Genomic DNA, 23,120 nt, shown 5'->3' with positions numbered 1-23,120 from the left:
GATTGAATCCTAGAGGCCTCGTGCTCATCCACCCACAGGCTAATTCGCTTATACCACAACATTCCAAGTGGTATGTATGGAAAAGAAAATGCAATTCATCTTCCATGGAGGAAGCCAGATGGTCAGGGCATCTCCTGCGCTGGCCCTCGTATCTGTCCGCGGACCAGTGGGGATCAGCCCGCGGACAATGGTGTGGGAGCCGGCCATCCAACCATGCCCGCATATATTTCAAACCAGATTTAGACAAATCAGACGAATTTCATTCATCAAAAACCATGGAGTTCAACAGAGTACGGATAATTTTACAGAAAACAGACGATATTTCCTCCGACTTAAATAAACCGAAATGAAGCAAACCCGCAGAACTTAAAGTAACTATAGAAAATAGCACAATTCATCTATAAAATGCGTGCAAATATCTCTGGTACACCGATATTTCAAATTCAACGAAATAATCAGATATTTAACAAGTTTTTTCAAAATCACCCATTCCAAATCAATGATACTAGCGCCAGACCTGGCACATGTCGTCCCACACAAAGCTACGCCTTGTGCTTCACCCAACAATATATGTGCGTGAATGGCCTGCCCTCAGTCTTGTACTACGTGCTGACAACACGTGCATGCTATACAATGCATATAACAACATTGAGTGAATGAATCAATTAACCAACATGTAAAGTAACGGAAAGCTGTGACGGAGGCAGGAACTTCGAAAAATTGGGGTTGGAGGGGGGCGACTAAAGGAAAAATGTCAAAAAAAACTATTGTTCATTGTAATTGTACAAGCAAAAGCAAGGATCATGGGTGGGCCAAGGCCCCTGCTGGTCTCCCCCCGGCTCCGCCATGTTTGTTAGAACTTCATGACAAAGTTGCACATGTTGTACATGCATGGGCGACTTCACATGCATGCATGGATAAACATGCATGTTTGTAGGGCACGGAGTTCTTTTGTCCATAAAACACAACACGCAAGCTTTGCCAAAAGGCCGGAGCCTTGTTCATGCCTACAAAGTCCGCATAAACGACCAGCCACACATCACACAACAACTCATTCTTGATCAGTGAGTACCCCGTCATCGTACTTCTCTAGAAAACAAGAAGAGGTTCAAAAAAAAACTCAATGACATTGGGGCGAACACCTGCCTGACACCGAGTCCGCCACCTATTTGAAAGTCTTGTGGCTCTCTAACAAACATGGAAAACAAACCTATCATCGGCGCATCGGCAGGGGATTTTCTGGCTGGACAACGGCATAGTCCAAGGAAGGCAGGCGTGTTGGTGGGGTCTACGGACGACCAAGGATGCTTGGCAGCGGCCGGAGAGGTACATCGACGGTGGCGACGGACGACGAGGGTGCGGATAAAAGCAATTTGGGAGCACGAACGAGTGGAAGAAAAAAAAACCGTGAGGGGAATTTTAGTGGGCGGAGGTGCCGGAGTCCTACTTGGCTAATGTCCAGGCTCTCATAAAGCCTCCTGAGATTGGCTTAAGTTTGCGAGAAATCAGACGTCCGGACCAGTCTGCAAATGGATGAGGTATTGCGTTAGATGACATGAAATGCCCTTAGCGTGCAGGAGGGCGATGATTTTACGGGTAACAAACGGGCGCCGTCGAGCGTGACAAGGGATGCGGGGAAGCTTCCCGACGGCGAGCACCTCCCGTCGAGACAAGATAAGTAGTAGCACCGTTGGCGCGTGCGTGGCAACTGGCAAAGCCGCTGCTGCTGGCCTCATCCGGCCGAAGGAGAAGCCGGAAACGGAAAGCTACGTGCCTACGTGGTTGGTTCTTCCAGTTGCAGGTGATCCAGACGTGCAAGCGCAAGCCGGCTCTTGCTTGGGTCGTGTAGCTAGCTAGGAGCCCGTTGGAGTTATCCCCGACCCCCACACCGCAACGGAACGAAGCCCCCACGTGGTGCTCATCATGCGCGCGGCCAACGGAAATAAATTAAATTTGCGATCGACAACGAGGGTTGGTTGGGTTGGGTTGGACCACGTGGTAGACCGCACAAGTTGAACATCTTGGACGGTAAAAATAGAAACAACATGTTCAAACCGATTGCTGTTTTCGGTGGTAAAAGGAGTTCTATCCCGTGCTTGTACTGATATCATCAGCTACCTTGAATGTGTTCTAGAACCATCACGTCATTCTTATCAGAGAAAGGTGCACGCCTCTTGGGCCATGCTGCGGCCGGTACAAGACATGCTGAGTGGTTTGGAGACGGGTCTAGAAAGAGAACGAGAGATAAGAAAACAAAAACAAACATTTAATGAATGTAGATCCCATTGGTTATCTCTCTTTGTTTTTTACAACTTTTGTCATCAATCTACAGGGATTACACTTTTTTTTTCTTTTTTACAACAGTAATATTTCCTTTTGCATTCACACATACCATATTATTTTGCATTTCTTTCCGCGGCGTAGCCTAATGCTTTTCCCCTTTTAACAACACTTATGTTGAAGTGCATTGCACATGCATACACACTAGTTATAAAGATATGGGACTTTTTTGAAAATGTAATTTTTTTCAAATTTATGAATAAATTTTAAGACATGATTTATAAAAATATATTTTTATTTTTTTGGAAATAAAAAAGAGAAAATAAAAACAATAAACAATAAAGGAAAATAAACGGCCCATGAAACTTATGGAAAAGTTTCCCAAACCAGTTGGGTCGCACTGCGATCCCATCTCTTGGCGCTCAGGTCGTTTGCTTGCGCAACGCCTCGACAATCTACCGCACTGAGCGGCAAATAGGAATCACCGAGCGTGTGAGGAAAGGGCAAATATCTGATGCACCGATGCTTGTGGTGCTACCGGTGCACTGGACCTACGTAGCATATTTTAAATTGTTCGCAAAAATATGAAAAATTGAGCACATTCACACAACATCCATGTTTGTTGTCACAAAGTTCAAATCAAAATTCAAAACATTACTTGAGATCAATTTTGAGGATATCGCTTATCGTTAGCATCTCGGTCAGCTGGGGATTAGAGATTAATCAGAAATCGGTCGATTAATCGATTTTATCGGTCGACTATTAATCGGCCTTTTTTTTAATCTCAGGTTCCCAACACTAAAGTATGCTATATTCAACACCAAAGCAATTTTTTGACATGAAAACCAAAACAATATTGGATAGAAGTGTTACCTTGATTCTTAGCCTTTGAATCCTTGTATAATGACAAACAAAATAGGACAATAGTACATACTATTGCATAACAAGGTTCACAAAACACAAATAAACATAGTTTTTGCAAACATAATGTTAGGAATAGGCTCAATTTATCGGTAGGTTCTTGATAAATCACTTGTCAGAGTGATAAATCGGCTGAAACGATAAACAGTGAAGATAAGGCATAATCTTATTGGTCACCCTATGAGTAGCGATAAATCGCTGAATCGGAAGATTCTTTGAACAATGCTCGAGATAGAAAAATGACAAATTTAACATTGAATAGTATGTCATATAAGTTGGGCTTTAGATTTGGCCCATTGTCACATTGATGTCAAATTTGCCATTCTTGTATCTCGAGCAATATTTCAATTTTTATTTAAAATTTTGCGATAACAAACATTGATGTTGTGTGAATGTTCATATTTTTTCACATTTTTTGAAACATTTCAAAATGTGCTAGGAGGTGCGGTGCACTGGTGCACCAGATACATTCCCGATGAGAAAAATACAGGATGGCAAGTTCACTAGTCTAGTAATTTAAAAAGGGCCGGAACATGGGGCGCCTCTATGTCTCGCTTATAGCGAGATGTAGGAAAGCCTCGCGGCAAGCCGGTTGCTAGATGGGCCCCACCACCTCGTTTTTAATCCAAGCATTTAAAAAATGTTAAAAAGTGTTTAAAAAATGTTACTCAAGCATTTGAAAAATGTTAAATATGTATAGAAAATATTGACCATGTATTAAAGAAATGTTGAACTTGTATTGGAATTTTTTTAATGAAGCATTTAAAAATGTTAAATGTGTATATGAAAGTGTTGACCATGTATTAAAAATTTTTAATATTATATTTCAAAAATATTAAATGTGTATTACAATAATTTATTGGATATATACCAAAAATGTGTATAAAAACAGTGAAAATCAATAGGAAACAAAGAAAACCAATGGAAAACAAGGAAGAAAGAAAACCAAAGAAAAACAAAGAATAAGAAAAGAAAAAATCTAGTGAAACCAAGAAAGAAACAAATAAAATTAAAGAAATAAAAAGAAAAAGAAAGAAAAATAGTGACACAGTGAAAGAAACGGATAAAACCGGTGAGAAAATAAAGAAAAAACAATTTTTTTTTCCCAAAATACCATTGGAAAACCCAGCTCTTTTCCCTCAAGTTGGTCGCCCCCTACTATTTGACCACAGATCCGACTGTGACTCAATGGCTTGCAGTGCTACGCAGCATCCTGGAGACCTGAGATCGATTACGCTTCAGCTGAGAACTCCTTCCATCTCGCTATAAGCGTAATATGCCTTCTCACGGGGATCATGTTTCGCCTTGTGCGGGACCGAACAGCCACTTGCCTCAAGGAACCACTCTATTGGGCCGTCCAAGTTTGCTTTGCTTCTATTGTTTCGTTTGCTTTTTTGTGCATTTTATTTATTTAACTTTTAACTAGTGTTCATTGCATGTTTAAAAAAATGGTAGTATAAACAAATTGTTCACACAACTTTTGGAAAATGTTAGTACAATTAATAAAACATTGTTCGTCACATTTAACAATTGGTCACATATTTTTTAAACATGTTTCATGTCATTTTAAATAATGTTTATAAATGTAACAAAGTATTTGCATAATACAATGAACCAGTATCATGCCATTCAAAATATTTTCATGGTTTTTTTAAAAAAATGAGCGTCCAAAAAAATATCATAACATTTTTTAAAATGTTTATACAACGAAAAAAAATGTCTGTGTAGTATAAAAAATGTTTTGCAGATTTAAACAATGTTCAGTGTGTATTTAAGAAATACCTAACATGTATGCTAAAAAATGTTCAAAACATGTATTTGAAAAAACTGTACATCATGTATTTAAAAAAACGTTCAACATGTATCAAAAATATGTTTCACTTGTATACTAAAAAGTACAACGTGTATTGAAAAAATAGGCATGTGTTGAGAAAAGGCAAAAAATGAAAAGGGAAAAGACAAAAAGCAAAGAAAACCGCTGAATAAACATTGAAAACTCAGGGCCGAACCTTTTTTCCTCTGTTCATGCAATGACTCTCTCGACCATGAAAAGACGGTAAAGGACGCCACCCCTCCCTCTCATTCTCTGAAGACTTCTTCACTCCCAGTGACCAACTACTTTCAGGAGCAGCTAAGAAAAGAACGACAGTTAGGTGAGAACAGTGACTAGCTCCTATGAATGTAATTGATCTAAAAAAGCAATAGACAGATCGTGTGCCCCCTAATTACACCCATATACTTGTATAGAAATTACATGACAAATTGTGCATTCACAAGGTGCCATGTACCACAATGTGTAGCCTCATTGATCAACTTATTAAGCAAACGACATGTATCATCCATAGCGTTGTATGTTTGAGAAATCTAGTAAGCATTGATGAGTTTAGAAAATCTTTTGGTTGTAATTTTGATGGATCACAAGCACAACAATATGCACACTCCAAGTAAGTATTGATTAATTTTAAAAAATTGTGTTGGATTAAATACATATTAATGTGTTATTATCATGTTACTCCGTGCTATCCATTTTGACTTTTGTAGTACTACCGGTTGATCCTAAAGCGTCTGGACCACGTTTGCCGTCCATCTATGTCTCATCCATGTATTTTGTTTTCGCAACACTCCTGATAAATATGAGTATTTAACAAAAAAAACTACCACATTTCATGGAAACGTTCCTACAAACTACTACTTTATAAATTTGTGCCGAAAACTATCATTTTCTCACTAATCCTTGACTAAAAACTACCATGTCTGAAAAGAGCCTGATTTGCCTCCTTTAAACGTGTTTCTGACTGGTTGGGCCCACACATAAGCGTTGACGTGGCACATTAGCCAAATCCGTTAGATTGGCCGTTATGACATGTGGGGCCCACATGCATGCCAGTCTCCATAAAGAAACAAATGTATCTTTTCCCCAAAAGAAGATTCTGAATCAAGATCTGGTTAGAGCCGCCTGAGCTCATGAGCGGCCTCCCATGGCGCATCTCTCACGGGGCAGGCAGTTGGTGGTCGCTGCCGGCCCATGGGGCGGTGATGCACGACGTCTCCTCCCAGTCGAGCGGAGGCAGCGGCGCAACGGGGTGACGGGGGCGAAGATTTTGGCCGGATCCGGCGAGGAGGCAGGGCAGCGGAGGTTGGGAAGGCAGATCCAGTGGCGGAGATGCATCGGCATTGAGCAGGTGCGGTGGCGCGACGGAGGCATCTCTGTGTAGAACGGAGGAGAGAGAGAGGGAGGTTAGGCGAGGGAGGGCCAGAACGATGGGAGAGAGATGGAGCGGTGGAGACGTTCCTAGCGAGGCGGCGGTCTCCTAAGGGTGGCGGCGAGGGGAGGGGGGGGGGGGGTTGTGTGGAGGAGGCGAGGAGCTAGTCATGGCCGCCGCCGCGCCCGGGCTCGAGCTCAGACATGGTCGCGCCTCCATGTTCGATTTTTTTTCTGAGTTGAATGGGCCACTGTCAACAGGTAGTCTAACTCCTAATTAGTTTAGGTTTAAGTCAATGACTAATTTTATAAAAAGTTTAAAACTAAAAGATTTATTGAGACTGACATGTGGACCCCACATGTCATAACGGTCAATCTAACGGAGTTAGGCTATTGTGCCACGTCAGCGCTTACGTGTGGGCCCAACCAGTCAGAAACACGTTTAAAAGAGGCAAATCGGGCTCTTTTCAAACATGGTAGTTTTTAGTCAAAGATTAATTAGAAAATGATAGTTTTTGGCATAAATTTGTAAAATGGTAGTTTGTAGGAATGTTTCCACGAAATGTGGTAGTTTTTTGTTAAATACTCGATAAATATAATGGCATTAATACCCAGGAAAATGCCAACGGTGATATAGTCAAAACCATCTGTTGCCGTGTCCAGGACGTTCACTCTTGTCCGTGGGGTGCTACCTTTCTTCACACAGTCAAGGGATATGTTTACTTTACACAGATGAACCAAACAGAATATGGTTTATCCAGTCCGGAGTTGTTACACTATGTTATCAATTCCATTTACGTTTACGTTAACACTCAAAACAAACACCTTCTTTGTGTCAAAGTTCTCAGCCACTGTGATTGGGACTTCGATTTCTTTCAGCACTCTACACCAACCCACTCAGGGCGGCCTTACTTTTCCAACAACACTACATAATAAATAACCAAGTCCGGTTTCTTTAATCAATCCACTCGACTAGATAAGATCAAGGATAATATTGGCTATATCTAATAGCCAACATATGTATAGTAGTTACCTATATAAATGTAGTACTCCCTCTCTTCTAAATTAAGTGTTGTGGTTTTAGTTTAAATTTGAACTAAAACCACGATACTTATTTTGAAACGGAGGAAACATTTACTAATACACGATTTATCTTACACTCTCAAAAAGTTTTTTTGGAGCCGTGATGCACGCGACTATTAATCTGTATCCCGCTTCTTTCGTCTCTCCTCCAACTCAGCAAAATATAATACCTAAACTCTTATAACTTGCTTACATCATCTTATTATAATTTCTCTAAGCGATTAGTTTTTTTGCTTCCTTGCATTCTCGATTGGTGCGTGATGGGCGAGGCGGCGGGGTGACCACGTCGTTATTTTTTGCTTCCTTGCTTCTCTGCTACGTTTAACATGCGAGCTACACAAAGAATAAATTTATGGATTTTAAAAGTGAGTGGTGGATGTACTAAAAGCCACGAATTTGTTGACCTACACAAAAAAACAAACTCATGGGTTTTAATGGCGAACAATGCAAGCGCTACAAATCAACAGATATGTTGTGTTTTTCTTTTGTGTAGCTCAAATGTTATAATATCTCCAATAAATAAATTTATACGCATGTAGAATTCGTTCATACGTTCATGTGGAGTTTTTTACGAATACTTTTAAGCTCACACTTTTGTTTTTTTACAAACGACCCAATGGAGCCCAAGCTCTAAAACGAATTTCTTGGAGTGTACTTACTGCTCTCAATAAAAGAGGAGCCGGTAAAATATTCAGAGGTATTGATCGATATGCGTGGTACATAGTATGTGTGTATGTCAATTTCTTACACCAGTCAACCAATCACTATGGTTTCTGTGATAGTAACACATGACTGCAGTTCAAGTGGAATTGCTAACCAATCACTTTCAGTCTTTCACCAGTAGCAATAGCACGCCATGTTGTTATCTCTCTCTCTCCCTCTGTCTCTTTTTCTCAACCAATCCCTTTCACCAGGAGCAATAGCATGACCGCTCATGCGGGGTTGCAAGATCTATTTAGTCCCCCCCCCCCCCCTCCCACACACACACACACGAAACACGAAGAAACAATCCAAGATGGAGATGGTTGTCACTGCGATTGCAGGTGACCTAGTTAACCGGTTCATATCCTTCTTGATAAAGAAGCACGAGAGCCATGCAAATCTAGAGAAGAAAGTGGAAAGGCTACAACAGCTGCTTCTTCGAATTCACATGGTCGTCGAGGAGGCTGAGGGGCGATACATCACCAACTCCAGAATGTTGCTTGAGCTCAAGAGGCTTTCAGAGGCCATGTACCAAGGTTACCATGTCCTGGACACCATCAAGTACAAGGCCCTTTGCAGCACAAGGGACGAAAAGAAGGTTAGCAGCAGCTCCAATGCCTTGTCGCTCACGAATTCTATCAAGTGCTTTCATACCAATTCTACCAACTGCTTTCATACCACAAGGAGCACTACTACAATTTTTCATGACCTTGATAGTGTATTGGAGAACTTAGAAACCATGGTTTCTAACATGACAGAGTTTGTCGTGCTTGTTGGAGGATGTGAGCGCATGCCTCGTAGCCCTTACGACACGTACCTCTACATCGACAACTTCATGTTTGGTCGTCAAGTAGAAAAACAGCAAATCATGAATGTTTTGCTGCAAGAAAATATTCCTCCTTTCGCTCCAACTGTTCTTCCGATCATCAGCACCAATAGAGTGGGCAAGAAAACTCTAGTCGCGCATGTTTGTAACAATGATAGAGTTAGATCACACTTCTCTTTGATCTTGCGTCTGAAAGGGGAAAGCATTCACAAAACTGAGCATGGAGCTTTCGTTCCAACTGGGAGGACTTTGGTTGTGCTTGAATTTACTTCAGACATAGATGATGTTAGTTGGCAAAAGTTTTATTCCACAACTAGACGTATGGGAAAAGGAAGCAAGATCATCATCATAAGTAGGATCGAGAGTGTATCGAGACTCGGAACCATAAGGCCGATGCACTTAAACAGCTTGTCGCTGGAGGAGTACAGTTACCTCTTCAAGGTCCTTGCATTCGGAAGCACAAATCCAGATGATCACCCCCGGCTATCATTGGTAGCGAGTGAGCTAGCTGTGTTGATGGGAGGTTCGCTCGTGGTAGCAAATGTGTGCGCCGATATCTTCAGAAAGAACCAGAATCTTCAGTTCTGGCAACATATCCTCAACAAGTACAGAAACTTTCTGGCGAACAATTTCTCGGTGTTTTGTGAACATCCAAAGCTTCTCATCGAGAGAGATCGCCCAGTGGATATATCAAAACTCGTGTCATCGACCTCTGCTCCGCTTCGCCTCATGCCACCGCACTGCGAAGACGACGATTCTACGAGGGATTTGCCCAAGGTGAGGTATGGGGACCTGATCGCCGGCTCCGTTGTTCCGCCGAGGGAGAAGTTTGAGCTAGTAGGTTGGGAGTCGCGGATACCGCCATATAAGAAGTATGTCAATGTTGCTATGTTCTCTGGTGAGGTGAATGTTTCGGAACATGTGGTCTCACCTTGCAAGAAGCGCATACGATTTAGTTAAAGAATGTGGTTTTCTTCATTAGATGAAGTTGAGATGACAATGAGCTATTGTAATTTTGTACAGATCAATCTAAGAGTGTAGCCTATATGGCATGACCAACTCGCCAAGCTTTGATGGCCAATGGTAGGCCCGAATTTGTTAGCCATGCAAAGAAGATTAATTTCTTCAACCTGTATGAGCACACCATGTACCATGATTTGCAAGCTCTTATTGGCACTTGGCAGTCTACACAATAGAAAGTATCTCATATGTTTTTAGCAAAGTGAAAAAATAAATATCAAAGTAACGGTTTTGGTAAATATATTTCACCCGTGTCACTCTAGGGGAAAACGGTCAATTCTTACCCCTGTTGCTAGGTACTGCATAGTAGTTTCATGCACAACCACACCTCAATGCTAATTTAAAAAGAGGGTTTTATCATGGCGTTAAAGTAACGATATCATGGCAATGACAACAAATACGAAGTGTTGAACCCGCTCGCACAAAAGCAGGACCAAATCAAGAAACTAGAACCTAGGGGAGAATGGAGCTCTCACAGCGATTAGCGACTAGTGGCCGTTGGATAGTTTTGCTTGATGCGATCCGGGCCGTCGGATCAAGCCACCGGATGACCTCGGCTGTCGGATCGAAGAGGAGGCACTATTGCAATGAATAGTTTCACTCTTCACTGAAAAAATCTCGTGCCACCGTCATTATTTTCATGCCACGCCGAGGGTGTTTTCGTCTTTTCACATGTAGGTATATATAGCAACATCTCCCGTAGAGACCTAGCCGCCTCCTCCTCCCTCTCCTCGCGCGGTCGCGCCTCCCTCCGAACCCTCGATCCGCGCCCGCCTCCCTGCCCCACGCCGCCATCATCTCCGCCGGCGCCCGCCTCCTCTGCCGCCTCTATTGTATTTAATTGGAGAAGAGAGATAGAGAGAAAATTGAAAAAAGTTATGAACTTATAGACAATCTTATAGCCAGCTCATTGTATAAGTAGTTAATGGCTAATTTTGGATGACATGCCATGTCCATATAGCCAGCAGCTGGCTATACTATTAACCATGCTCTTACTAGTATTTTCCCCCTCTCCTCTCTATCTCTTTCTTCACATTTATTGCATTTACCTAAAAATGAGAATATAACTAGGCTCTTGTATTAGAGCCCACTCCCCTTACTTTTTCACATCTCTCTTCTTCACATAGACAAAAGTGCTATGTACGTGGCTATAAGCCCACTATTGTACTTACTTTAATCTAAAGAAAAGCAACCTAAGCTTAGTGATGAAGTGTAACTCACTTGGATGGCTCCCTCCCCCTCCTTTTCAGGGAGCAGCCAACCCCTACCGCCACCATCACACCTGAATCCACAACAACTCCATCGTCCCCATCACCTTTCTATATGAATCAGACTACTTCCGCTCATCTCAGGTTGCTCTCGAGACCACACTCGCGATCGGCAACGCCATTAATGGACTTCGAAGAACATATACACTACCGCCATGGCGTCCTGATCCACTTCCCTGAATCAAGCGCTGATGCCTGTAGGTTGTGTGTCTCCTTGTCGTTCAGCCATGTGTGGCTGAATGAGACCTTGGTCGCTGCCTTGCTTCACGCGGTCCTCGGTGACTCAGCCCCTCCTTTTGCCGTCGTAAAAATCAACCAGATCAATTTCACGTTCTTAGTTCTGCCACGAAGGCTCAAACACCATACAAGGGCATCCACTTTCCTTTCATCTGTGGCATGCCTTCATGCAGATCCATCCTACATGTCATCCACTTTCCTTTCATCCTGACCACATATATAAGTCGTCGCCCCCATGCTAGTTGCTCCCTTCGAGACGGGGAGGGGGCATTGACTATTTCGCCGTTCAGTAGACCGCCGACGAGATCCTTAGCTTCATTGCTCACAACAACCATGTTGTAGTTGCGATTGGTATGCTTGGTGATTTCAAGCAGCTGGGTGTGCTACTACGCTTTCCAGAGAGCTTTGGGGCGCCTATCCCTGCCATGCATTTGGTGCATGCAAAGTCACCTACGGCTTCCACAAAGGACGCACCCACAAATCCAGATGCCCGACTCCAACTCGGACACAATTTGACGACGAGCTCTACCACGCTAACTAAGGTTAGTCTCTTATGCCTAGGTTTTTAATTCCAATCTCTTATGTTAGCTGCATACAAATTGCATGTTACTCCCACCCCCAGCTTCAAAAACCAACCCCAAAAATGTTTGAACTTTGGATTAGCTTATCTTCTTCTAAGATAAAACCTACTAACCTAGTGTATTTTTGGTTAAATTAGCCCTTGATCGTTTCGTTCCTGGGTTCAGTGCTTTTTTTGTCTCACACTACCAAGCAATGTGTTTCGGTCCTATGTGTCTTTTTATTTGAGGAGAAGACAAACCATGGCCAAATCACCTCTCGTTCAAACTGGCTTAACTTTGCTCCTCGACACATCGCTCCCGTCTACCCAATTTGAAAAACTGTTGGACGTTTTGACCTGGCCCTGTGTGCGACCACTCGACACGTCTCTGTGGCGCTGCAACTCAAGAACGAGCGGTGTCTTAGAGCATCTCCAGCCGCGCGTTCGGCCCCCCAGAGTGCCTAAAAAAGCGGTCTGGGGACGAACCGGCGCTAGATTGGCTCCTGGGGGCGACCTAGCTCCCAGTCACGCCCCCAGGCGCCGGCCCGAGGACGCGGCAATTTCAAACTTGGTCGTTCCCGCTCATCACAAAAGACACCACAAGTCCGGCGATCACATGCCACAGTTCGGCGATCGGATAAATAGTCCGGCGTACAAAAAAAAAGAGCGCCACAAGTCTGTACGAGTGCGCAACGCATCACTCGGCGGGGTCGGCCTCCGGCGTCGGCGGAGTCGGCGTGCGCGGGCTTGGCGATGTCGGAGCTGCTTCTGTGCTAGGCGGCGTCGGCGCGGCTTCGGTGCTGCTGGGCGTCGTGGAGGCATCATCACTCGGGCTTGGCGACGACGTCGGCGTGGGCGCGGGAGTTGGCAGCGCCGTCGTCGGCAGTTGGTTCAGGATGAGGCCGCGCTCGGCCATGTACTACGCCTTGAGCTTCTCGTCGTGGCTCTGGAGCATGTCCGCCCCGCCCATCAGAAAAGCCAGGTCGGTGTTCCTCTTCTTCGCGTCGACGTTGGTCCGGAGCAGGTCGAGCTTGACGGCGCTGTTCGTCATCAACGCCGACCACCGCACCTCGGTCTTCTCTTCACGCAGGGCGGCCCGGGCCTGTGCGTCGGCGAGGCAATGCTCAATGGACTCCTACACTCACGCGGTAGCCGCGTCGGCGTGTTTCCCCTTCTTGGCCCCTTTGTTGCCATCCGGCCGCCCTTCTGACGCGCCCGGCGTCGGCGCATCCGGCTTGTAGGTCTCCTTGGCCTTGTCGAGGGTGCGCCGGACTTCTGCCCACTTCTCGCATTTGTCGATCCGCTTGTAGACGTGGAGGTACTTGAATTCTTGGTCGCTGTTGCCCTGGCGATACATGGCGAACATGCGCAGCAGCTGCGCCGAGGAACAAACAATTGGCGGGCGCACACGGCGAAGAGAAGCGGGAGACCGGCATGCCATACCTGATCCTCAACGTTGGCGCCGCTCTCCGGGCGAGCCGCAATCTCCTTGACGATCCCATGCCATTTCTTGCATGCCGCCTGGATGAGCCCCAAGTGGTTCGCCATTGCCTTCGACCCGCACTGCATGTAGACGCCTTTAAAGTAGGGGTCGACGAGCTTGCGCTCGTCGAACTCGGCCTTGATACGCTCCCAGTACGTCTCGATGCTCTGGTTCGTGCCGGTGGTCGGGTCGAGGCAGACGATTTTCCACGCTTCGGCGAGACATTCCTGCTCCTTGGACGCCCACTTGATGCACGGCGCGCCGGTCCTGGCCGCCCCCTTCTTCTTCTTGCGCCTCCTCGCCGGAACAGTCGCCGGCTCCTCCTCCTCCTCCTCGTCCTCCTCGTCCTGCTCCTCCGGCTCCTCCTCACCGTACTCGAGCTCGCCGTCCATGCCGCCGCTGAGGTCCACCGTGTCATCCTGGGTAGCGAACCCGGGGGCCGCGGCGGCCGCGGCCGAGCCTGCCGCGATGATGTCGTCCATGTCGGCGTCGGTCTTGTCGGTGTCGCCGAGGTGCGACGTGGAAGCTTGTGAGAAGGGCAGCGCGCAACGGCGGAGAGGGGGCGTCGGGGAGGACGCGTAAGCCAGCGGCGAGTAGTTGTATGGATGGTACTGCACGCCGGCGAAGGCGTGCGCTGGGCTGGGTGTCCATGGGGGAAGGTGACGTTGGGGTTGAACCCACCGTGCGCGTCCCCGTCGGCGTAGCCCGGCGACGGCGTGCATCCCCATGGTTGTGGCGACGACGAGAAGCCGACCGGAGAGCCGATGCTTTGCTGGCTCTAGGACGCGTACTGGGCGTGGCCGCCGGGTGGACTCATCATCCCCACGCGAGCCGCCTCGGTCTCGGCTTGATCCGCCGCAGCCGCACGCGCCGCGTTGTCCCGGGCCTTCTTGGCGATGGCCCTGTTCTGCCGGTCGGCGGTGACAGCCTCCCTTTGCTGAACTTCCGCCCTCCAGTCGGCGTTTGATATGCCCGGTGGCTTGGACGGCGGCGCCCTCGGCTTCCTCTGCTTCAGCTGGGCGACGGTGGCGGTTGCAGTTGTCGTGGCGCGGGAGATCACGTACTTCTTCGGCGGCATGGCGGCCGGCTGGGAGGCGAGCGGGAGGAATGGAAACGGCGGGAGGCGAGCAGGAGGAATGAGAGGGAAGTGGGGGGCGAGGGCGGGAAGAAACGGCGGGAAGAGGCTCTTGACTCGCCGACAGAGTGGCCCCACGCCCCTTTCGCTTGTGCCGGCGCCCCCCAGCGCGCCGGGTTCGGCTCGGGTCCGCCAGCGCCAGTTTCGGCCCAAACCGGTGAAAAACGGGCTACTGGGGGCGCGACTGGGCCGATTTTTGGGCGCCGGCGCGGCAAAAACGCCTGGGGAGGGCCTGTTGAGGGCGCGGCTGGAGATGCTCTTAGTGCTCCCGTTTGCTCCTCTTGCGCCACCATTCCATGCAATTAACACAAATGAATCAAATCAAAAATTGTCTCCCAGTAACTCAACACTGCATCAAACTATGAGGCATGCGTGCGTGCTACTACGCCGACCTCCACTTCCCACCTAAGTTGTGTTCACCACCCAAACCACAGTTCACAACAAAACCGGCTCTGCAAGCTCCCAACCACCCTCTCCCACCGCAACCTAATAATCGGCTCATGCATCTTTCTCACAGCCCTCATATAACACAGCCCTTTGGTCCACACCACCTATGCTACCCCTACGCCTCAACCTACATCGTGGGTACTTGAGGGCTCGGCTCCCCTTTGCTTCTCATCTTCCCTAGACGTTCCACACCATCACATCCGTCCTAAGCCTACCACCCCTTATCTTGTCCCTCTTCTCTTGGTGCCAAGAAATCTCTCTCCAATTGTCGTCCCGACTGGCCTGCTTCCTTGTCGCCCATATATTTCCCTTTCCTCCTAAGGCCAAAACCCGACCTCGGTATACATTGCCTCTCTAGAGACCACCTTGTTGAGCACTACCATGACCCCGTCCGCTGCACTCGTTGCGACAGATCCAGCCACTGTAGCTTTGACTGCACCCAGCCGCACCTGCTAGCCTTCCACTACCCACCATTCTCGATCCACCCCATCATCATGGCTACCTCTAGTAAATGCCGATGGGGGGCGGACCTAGCCAGCTCTGGATCGGCGACCAAAATGTTTCTCAATCACGTAACTGTAAAAAATATGTTAATACTATAAAAAAATTGTTTTGTGATAATCTACAATATGTTTATACAATGTAAAAGAATTTTCACATAATTCATAAAAAATATTCCGTGCCATTAAAAGAATGTTCGAGTGTTTCGAAAAATATATTCTTAACATGTTTAAAAAAATGTTTATACGATGTAAAAAATGTTCATGTAGTATAAAAATATTTCACACATTTAATAAATGTTAAATGTGTATTTAAAAATATTTAACATTTTCTGCAAAAAATGTATTCAAAAGAATGTTCAAAACATCTATTTGAAAAAATGTTCAACGTGTATTAAAAAAGTAGACATGTGTTGAGAAAAAAAAACAAAAAAGAAAAAATAAATCGGTGAAAAAATATAGAAAAATGGAATAGAGAAAAAATAAACCGCATAGATGCTTCTAAAACCATTTCAAAACCGGTCATTGAAGCTTTCCAAAACTGCTTCCCTGGAACCTATATTGGGTCAGCCCAACTAGCGATCACAACTCCCGTGATTAGAACGGCCGATGAAGCCTTATGTATCCAGTGGGCCAAGATATATAATGGTTTGATAGGCTAAATGCCTTGTCAAAATCGAAATTTATCTTGGAAAGACCAGGGGCATGGCCCGGCATGGTCCTCAAGACTCTCTGCTGGTGCGTGTGAGGCGAGGCATGACGCCAGAGGAGGAGCGCCCATGTATGTGTCATCTTCTTGTGCTCTTAATGGTGTGTGTAAGGCCCAGCATTATGTAAGAAAATAGGTAGAGATTGCACATGCGGAGGAAGGGGAAGGGCGCTGCAGTTGCGGTGTATGCAAATGGTTTTCCATAACAATGAACCGTTTTTGTCGTGCCGGGGACCGCTTTCGTAATCAAGGCGATGAACGATGGAACACCTCTATTTTTTACCATGCAAATAAGTTTCCAGCAGTATTTGCAGGTTTTTCATATCAGTTGAGCCCCCAAAACATAAACTGCAAGATGTGGATTTTTTCTTTCTTTTTGAGAAATGGAATGGTCATTTTTTTCTCAACTCTAGAATGTCGTTTTGTCGTGACAGGGGACACTTATGTAATCGAGGCGATGAACGGTCGAACGCCTCTATTTTTCACCATGCAAATAAGCTTCCAGCAGCAACCTTTTCATATCAGTAGAGACCCCCGAAACATAAACTTTGCATTTAAGTACCAGTTTCTAGTGTTCTACACTTCAGCGTGGTTGGGTTATTTTCTCAACCAAAATGCATTTTGGATGTCATCTAATGCAAAATAATATAGCTTCGACAAGGCAATTAGATGTGTGTATGTTAACTTGTTTCCAAATATTGTTTTTATTTTCAGGTCCAGAGAAATTACAAGATAAAGTTGATCTACAGCTAACAGAATGGGGTTCAACAAGGTACACCAAGTTCCTGTGACCATTCATCCTACCCACAACATAATCAAATTTGAACCATGCATTGATGCACCAAACAACACTCTGAATAATAAAGTAGCTCCTAATCCCATCTGAAGCAGCAACACACGGCACAGACATACATACTAATACTAGGTAGTTGTTTAACAGCTACAAGTCACCTAAATGAACTCAACATCAAGTTGGTCAACAAGTCAGCTCTCATAGGAGGGCATAAGAGAGTTATTAGAGCCATACTAAATATAGACGATTGATAAGAAACCACAAGTCAACATGCTTGAGCTACAGCTCCTTTTCCGACGACTTGCGAATCAGATAAACAGTCATCGAAAGGCCCTGAGTGTTGTTGCTCTTGTCTGGCTGGAAGAGGCAGGCATCTCCTTTCTTCAGGCCATTGTCCGTGACAAATTTGTTCCACCCCGTGGTAAGCCACCTCTGGTTGCTGTTATGCTCACTGCGGATTAACGTGACAGGCCATGGCCCCTTCGTTTTGTCCTCCAGCTGAAGATGTATGGTTGTTTTCTTTGTGTGCGGGAGGCCACATGCCGAAGCAAATTCCTTGCAAAAGACCTACTCCATCATAAACGCACAAGTTCACAGATTCAGATAAATGTTTAATTAAGACGAAATAATGTCTAGCTGGCTGTGTAAGTTTTTAGATGAAAATAATCGAAGATGTGCCATTTCCACAATGTAATGCTGAAATTTCATTGCAAAATCAAAAGCAAACTACAAATAATAGGCCAAGAGTGTAGCTACGGGTGAAGAGTACGTAATCTCACCAGAGCACATCCTCCTTGGCCTGTGCCAACAACAGAGTATGTTTTCAACTCTCTCACGAAGATGGGAAGTTTAGATTGAATAGTCTTGACTTTCTCCTTTACTTTTTTCTCCAATTCACTAGGTAGAGTTGTCTTCTTGGGTAGAATATAGGGACGCTGAGAAGGTCCCATGAGATTGTTGGAACAGACTTCAATACCACACTGTTCAACCCCCATTTGCTGCACTGCTGAAATCTGAAGGCACTGTTGGCCTGTGGTCATCACAACAGAAGATTTCTTCCTTTTAGGATTCTCAGATGGGAGCTCCATTGGCGCACATCCCTCCTTGTCACTGTGCGGTCCTCGACCATGTTCAGTCACCACCGCAACCTCTGATCTGCTCCTCTTCTTAACAGTATTGCCACCGGCAGCTTCATGGATATCAGTCATAACATCAGGCACTGCAGTAGAGTTCAAAACACGTGCAGATACTGCAGTATCAGACACTGCAGCAGTAGCCATAATACCATCAGACACTGCAGTATTAGATACTACAGCAGCAGCCATCACACCTTCAGACACTGTAGCAAATTCCGGCATAGCAGCATCAAACATAGAAGTGTCAGACACTGCAACATCGGCCAACACACTTGAAGACACTGCAACATCAACCAACACACATACAGATTCAGGTGGTAAAGTACAAGCAGAATTATTCAAGCCCATAGCATTGGAATGTTCAGGCCGAAGAAAAGAGTCAAGCATAGTTATGAGCATGCTCTGAAGCCCAACAGAAATTTCAGCCCATGCACTTTCAGGAATAGTGATCACAGTGCTTCCTGGCCCAAATGGTCCAAAGGGGAAATAAGAGTAGCATCCAACTCCAATGAGCTCATTCATAAACCTGGCAGAAAGGCCTTTGGTTCGCTCTATGTGATGGTATCCAGAGACCCATTGCATATACTCATCATCCTGCCAAGTCAAACCACGCATGTGGACATTCTCATAAAAGCGGCAAAAGAATTGAATAGCCAAGGTGCTCAAGGTCACTTCAAGTTGCATATCAGTATCGCTCGCTGAACCCCCATTTGCTTCACATTGATTAGAGTCAGAAATAGGTTCGTCGTGAGCTACAAGTTTGACAAGATCAGACTCAGGGGTTATATTCATCAAGTGGCTTCCAAACTCCCCGGGCATACGCTGTTTAAGGACAAAGAAGATACATATTGATTAGAGTCGAGACATAAGTTCCGTCGTTTGTGCACACAGTTTGCAAGAAATCCAGACATAGTTCAGAATGCATGACTGCCAGCAGACACGGAAGACAAAGCCAAAAAAAAAAATCATATTTCCATGTAGGAGAATAAGATCAGGAACACACATTACGGGTCGAACGGTTAAATCTCACGCTTACACGACTAAAGTTAACTACCAAATTATATCATTCTTGATGAACACATAAAAAACATAGCACATCATGGTACACCAGCAGTATACAGTACCAACGCTTATCTCCATAAGAGCTCCACGCACAGGCAGTGTACACTACTAATTATATATCTCGATGGGAGCTTGATTTTAGTATCACACAACATACGGTACTGTAGCTAAGAATGAAATTAAAACTTTTCTATTCCAGTGGGTTTCTGAAATCGGAGTTCCTTTTTTTTTCGAATCTGAAATCGAAGTTCCTTGAAACCCTGGTTCAGTAATTGGAACTAACGGTACAGATTCACAGAAACTGAATGGAGCAATGGGAGGAAATTAAGTAAGTGGGCCTCATGCATCTGAAACAACAAAATGCATCTGAAGCAACACAATCTGTCGCTGTGTCTTTATCGAGTGAGATCTCCAACACCCTCAAGGCCTTCTCCGAAGATGCCATTTGGATAATTCTACAACAGCTAACCAGATGGTGCCAAGAAAGGTGCTGGGATCTCCAATCCAGCCAGAATAGATGAGGCAACAGTCAAGAACTGACTGAGATCTACTTATTCGTACGAATACTACTTATTGGTATGACAGACAGTATTGAGCCTGGATTTACATCACTATACTCGCTACTTAACAAGAGAGAAATAATGTGCGCCACAAGTTTCAGTCATGGACTGTTTTAGCAAAAAGTATCAGTTTCAGTCATGGACATTGGCACCCTGAAATACATGTTGAGCAGCGGAGGCAGTGATGTTTCTCGCACGCTGAAATCTAGCAGGAGGTGCGCACTGACTTTCTTTCATGCTACAAGCAACAACGGAGGGGAGGGGGGGGGGGGGGGGGGGGGGGGGGGGGGGGGCGTCGAAGGGGAGCTAGGTTCTCACCGTGTCGTGGCTGAAATCGGCGGAGGCCACGAGATGGAACTGCTTATTGCCGTCGCCCGCGTCGTCCGAGTTGTCGTGCATCCCCCACATCCAGCACCACACCGCAAGCTTGGCGGCGGCGGCGCCGCCTGACCCAACCACCACACACAGCAGTGAGAAATCGAGGAAAAAAGAAACATTTTTGCCCCGTAATCGAGAAGGATCTAGGTCGTGGGCGTCACCTGGATCCATCGATAGCCGCCGGCGCCGCTCCTCGCCTCCTCCGCCTGGGAACCCCGCGTGCTGAGTTGATCGTTTTGGGCAATGAAGGTGGTGGCTACTGCACAGTACGCGGTTGGGCAATGAAGTCGTGAGCCGGAAAGGGAAAAGCTCTAGCTTTGACGCGTGGGACTAGTATCTTCTCTCCTCAATTATTCACCAACCCATGGAGTGGAGTGTGGGAGGTATAACACACTCTACTCTCACACTGGTAACTTCTCTTATCAATTATTCACCCAACCATGGAAGGCTGCGAGGTAGATAGGCAATCTATATCACTTGGTCCAAATGTAATTGAAATTAATTTTAAATTTGCCAACTAGTAAAAACTGTAACTTACATTTGTTTTTGTAAAAGTGCGCTGTAGGTGACACTTTTGCTAATCTGATAATACTTCTTGAAAAATGAATTGAGACTTAAGAAAGTTTGAATCGTCTTAGACAAAGACGGACTCTTTCGGTTTACATTATTGTTCATGTGTTCACGGGGAAACTCTACCATTCTAGGGGTGGAGTCCGCTACGGTAATCTAGCCAAGGGTGCGCGTTTGAAAATGGTTCGAGCGCGCACATCTGTTTCGAACCGTCAGCTTGTCTTTGACTAGCTTGGTCCGAATAAGAGGGAAGAAAATGACTAGTGAGGGTTGCACGCCTCATTCCCCCTTAACCCCCTTTGTCTCTCTCGTTGTAGCGGGTCCATCCCTTCTTGCGTCCCACTCGTCGATGTAAGGGTTGGCTTTGACTGGGTTGTTTATGAACATACAACGATTGGGTCACTGTTTCTATCAGCAAAGGTGTGGTCCTCCTCCTCTCATGTTCTCTATACCAGGGGCGTGCATCCGTACGTGGGCCCTCTTTCTTGTTTCATTGGACCTCACGACGTCTATGGCCGGGCTCCCCAAACTAGCTGGTTACCGCCAATGCTGACGAGCTAGGTGGCCGAGTCGCTCATCTTCGGGTCCGGGTCTGCGTAGAATAGACCGTCCGCATCCACGAGTTTCCAGGTCGGCTGCCACGGTGTGTCGCCGCTGCAGCGCTCATTATTGAGAGGCATCGGGACATCGCATCGGGACATCGAGGCATTGGGACATCGAGTGCCCATTAAGCCGACACTATTGATTCGCACTCGCACCGGACAGATCCTGCCGTCGGCCAGGCGTTGTCCTCCCAGGAGCGGCGGAGTGCAATGCGGACCGTCATTGCCTCCTCCAACCAGCACGGGATGACACCCCAGTCGACGGATCCATACTGGCCGGAGTCAGATCCGCTGCCCGCCATGTCGGAGATGGCCGGAAATCGTGGAGATGAGTTTGGGGTGGCGGAGGGAGTGGAGGGGAGTGGAGTGTGAAGTGGCTAGGGTTTGGTTCATCTAGCTGATGGGGAAGAATATATGTGGGGTCAGGTGGGCTAGTGTGGGCCGGGTCCGACGTGGCAGACGCCCCCAGGCGCCCCATATCCGCCCATATTTGGGTTGTATATGAGGTGATAGAGGCAAAGGTGTCCCGTCTTTCGATAAGATGATGGCTATCGTTTTTTATGGAGTAGACTTTGACGATCCGACTACGAACGTGTGAGGACGTCGCGCCTTAGCAATCTCTAAACCAAGTCCGAGAGGTTATTGACCACGCCGGAGCACGATCAACCTGACCACGAGGGTCTGTTTCCCGCTCACAAACGAAAAACAAGCAAGAAACTGAAATTGCAATCTGGATATTGTGAATATAAGAGAAAAAGGTTTATTAATGAAGGTGGGGTTCTGTGACGTCTTGGTCTGGTCGTTGAACACAAACAAAGTACGGGAAGTTGCAGCTATGGCGAACTTTAATCTAAACAAAACCCGAAGTCTAAACGGTGCCTTAAGGGCTGTATTTGTAGGGGAAAAGAGAGGCGATTTTGTCCCCGTTGGCAAGCTGGGACTAAAACACCTCCTGAGTCATTTCCTCTATAATACGGACTCTAAAAAAATAGCCTATATGTAGTATTTCGAAATTACATGGGCCTGGCCCAAAAATAAGGTGGCGCATCACCTATATTAAGTTATAGACGAAATTTATGAAAGGGCATCTTGTGTATTTCGTCCATGCACTTGTACGTCGTCATGTTGGCTCCTTTCGCGTGCGCCTTCATCTCCATGCGTGTTTCTGCTCCAGTGTTCATCCCTTTTGTCCATGCTAGGCTCTTCATTAATAATCAACACAAATGTATCCAATTTAGCTAGCATCATATTCTCATGAATAGTAGAATTGTTACCAAGAAACCAAAGTACCTGGTAATTCAATTGGCGTGCGCGAGCTTAGTAATTGGTCCAATATGTATAGCAGCAGGGGGATGTGGGTGTAACAATGGTATTGATGTCCTCATCATGAGGGGTGTCGGTCAGCCCGACGTTTGAGGCCCGTTTGAGGCACCCGTCTGGGTCGAAATTTCGTGACCGGTCAGTACCGGGCGTGTGAGGCGGGTTTAGGGCGTCGGGCTGTAGATGCTCTTAAAGTGTTGAGCGAGTTAGACTTTCTTTCGACAGAGAGTGGATTTTATTAATTCAAAATGGAGCATCAAGAGGATAGGACACTAGCAAATATGGCTTTGGTCCAAGTAGGGTAAGCCCATTAATCCCGGTTCAGTC

The 23,120-nt window shown here is 46.1% G+C and overlaps 1 protein-coding gene across 1 annotated transcript; it reads right to left on the bottom strand.

Moving 5' to 3' along the window:
* Positions 1-17,184: 17,184 nt before the first annotated feature.
* LOC123146224 (uncharacterized) lies at positions 17,185-20,694 on the bottom strand. The gene is made up of 4 exons (XM_044565833.1): positions 20,463-20,694; positions 20,242-20,369; positions 17,945-19,123; positions 17,185-17,732 (listed from the first exon to the last, which is right to left on the bottom strand). Exons 1-4 carry the CDS (start codon positions 20,470-20,472, stop codon positions 17,445-17,447), a joined length of 1,605 nt encoding a protein of 534 aa, XP_044421768.1. The 5' UTR covers positions 20,473-20,694; the 3' UTR covers positions 17,185-17,444.
* Between the last annotated feature and the right edge of the window lie 2,426 nt (positions 20,695-23,120).

This window comes from Triticum aestivum, chromosome 6D (genome assembly GCF_018294505.1).
Source record: "Triticum aestivum cultivar Chinese Spring chromosome 6D, IWGSC CS RefSeq v2.1, whole genome shotgun sequence".
Classification (NCBI taxonomy): domain Eukaryota; kingdom Viridiplantae; phylum Streptophyta; class Magnoliopsida; order Poales; family Poaceae; genus Triticum; species Triticum aestivum.
This window is presented reverse-complemented; position numbering and strand designations above follow the sequence as displayed.

Bases quoted from the DNA above. Each gene is read 5' to 3' on its own strand.
- LOC123146224 (XM_044565833.1), bottom strand. The intron at 19,124-20,241 runs GTGAGAACCTAG...GTCCTTAAACAG, and splicing joins CCGATTTCAGCCACGACACG to CGTATGCCCGGGGAGTTTGG. The intron at 17,733-17,944 runs GTGAGATTACGT...ATGATGGAGTAG, and splicing joins GCCAAGGAGGATGTGCTCTG to GTCTTTTGCAAGGAATTTGC.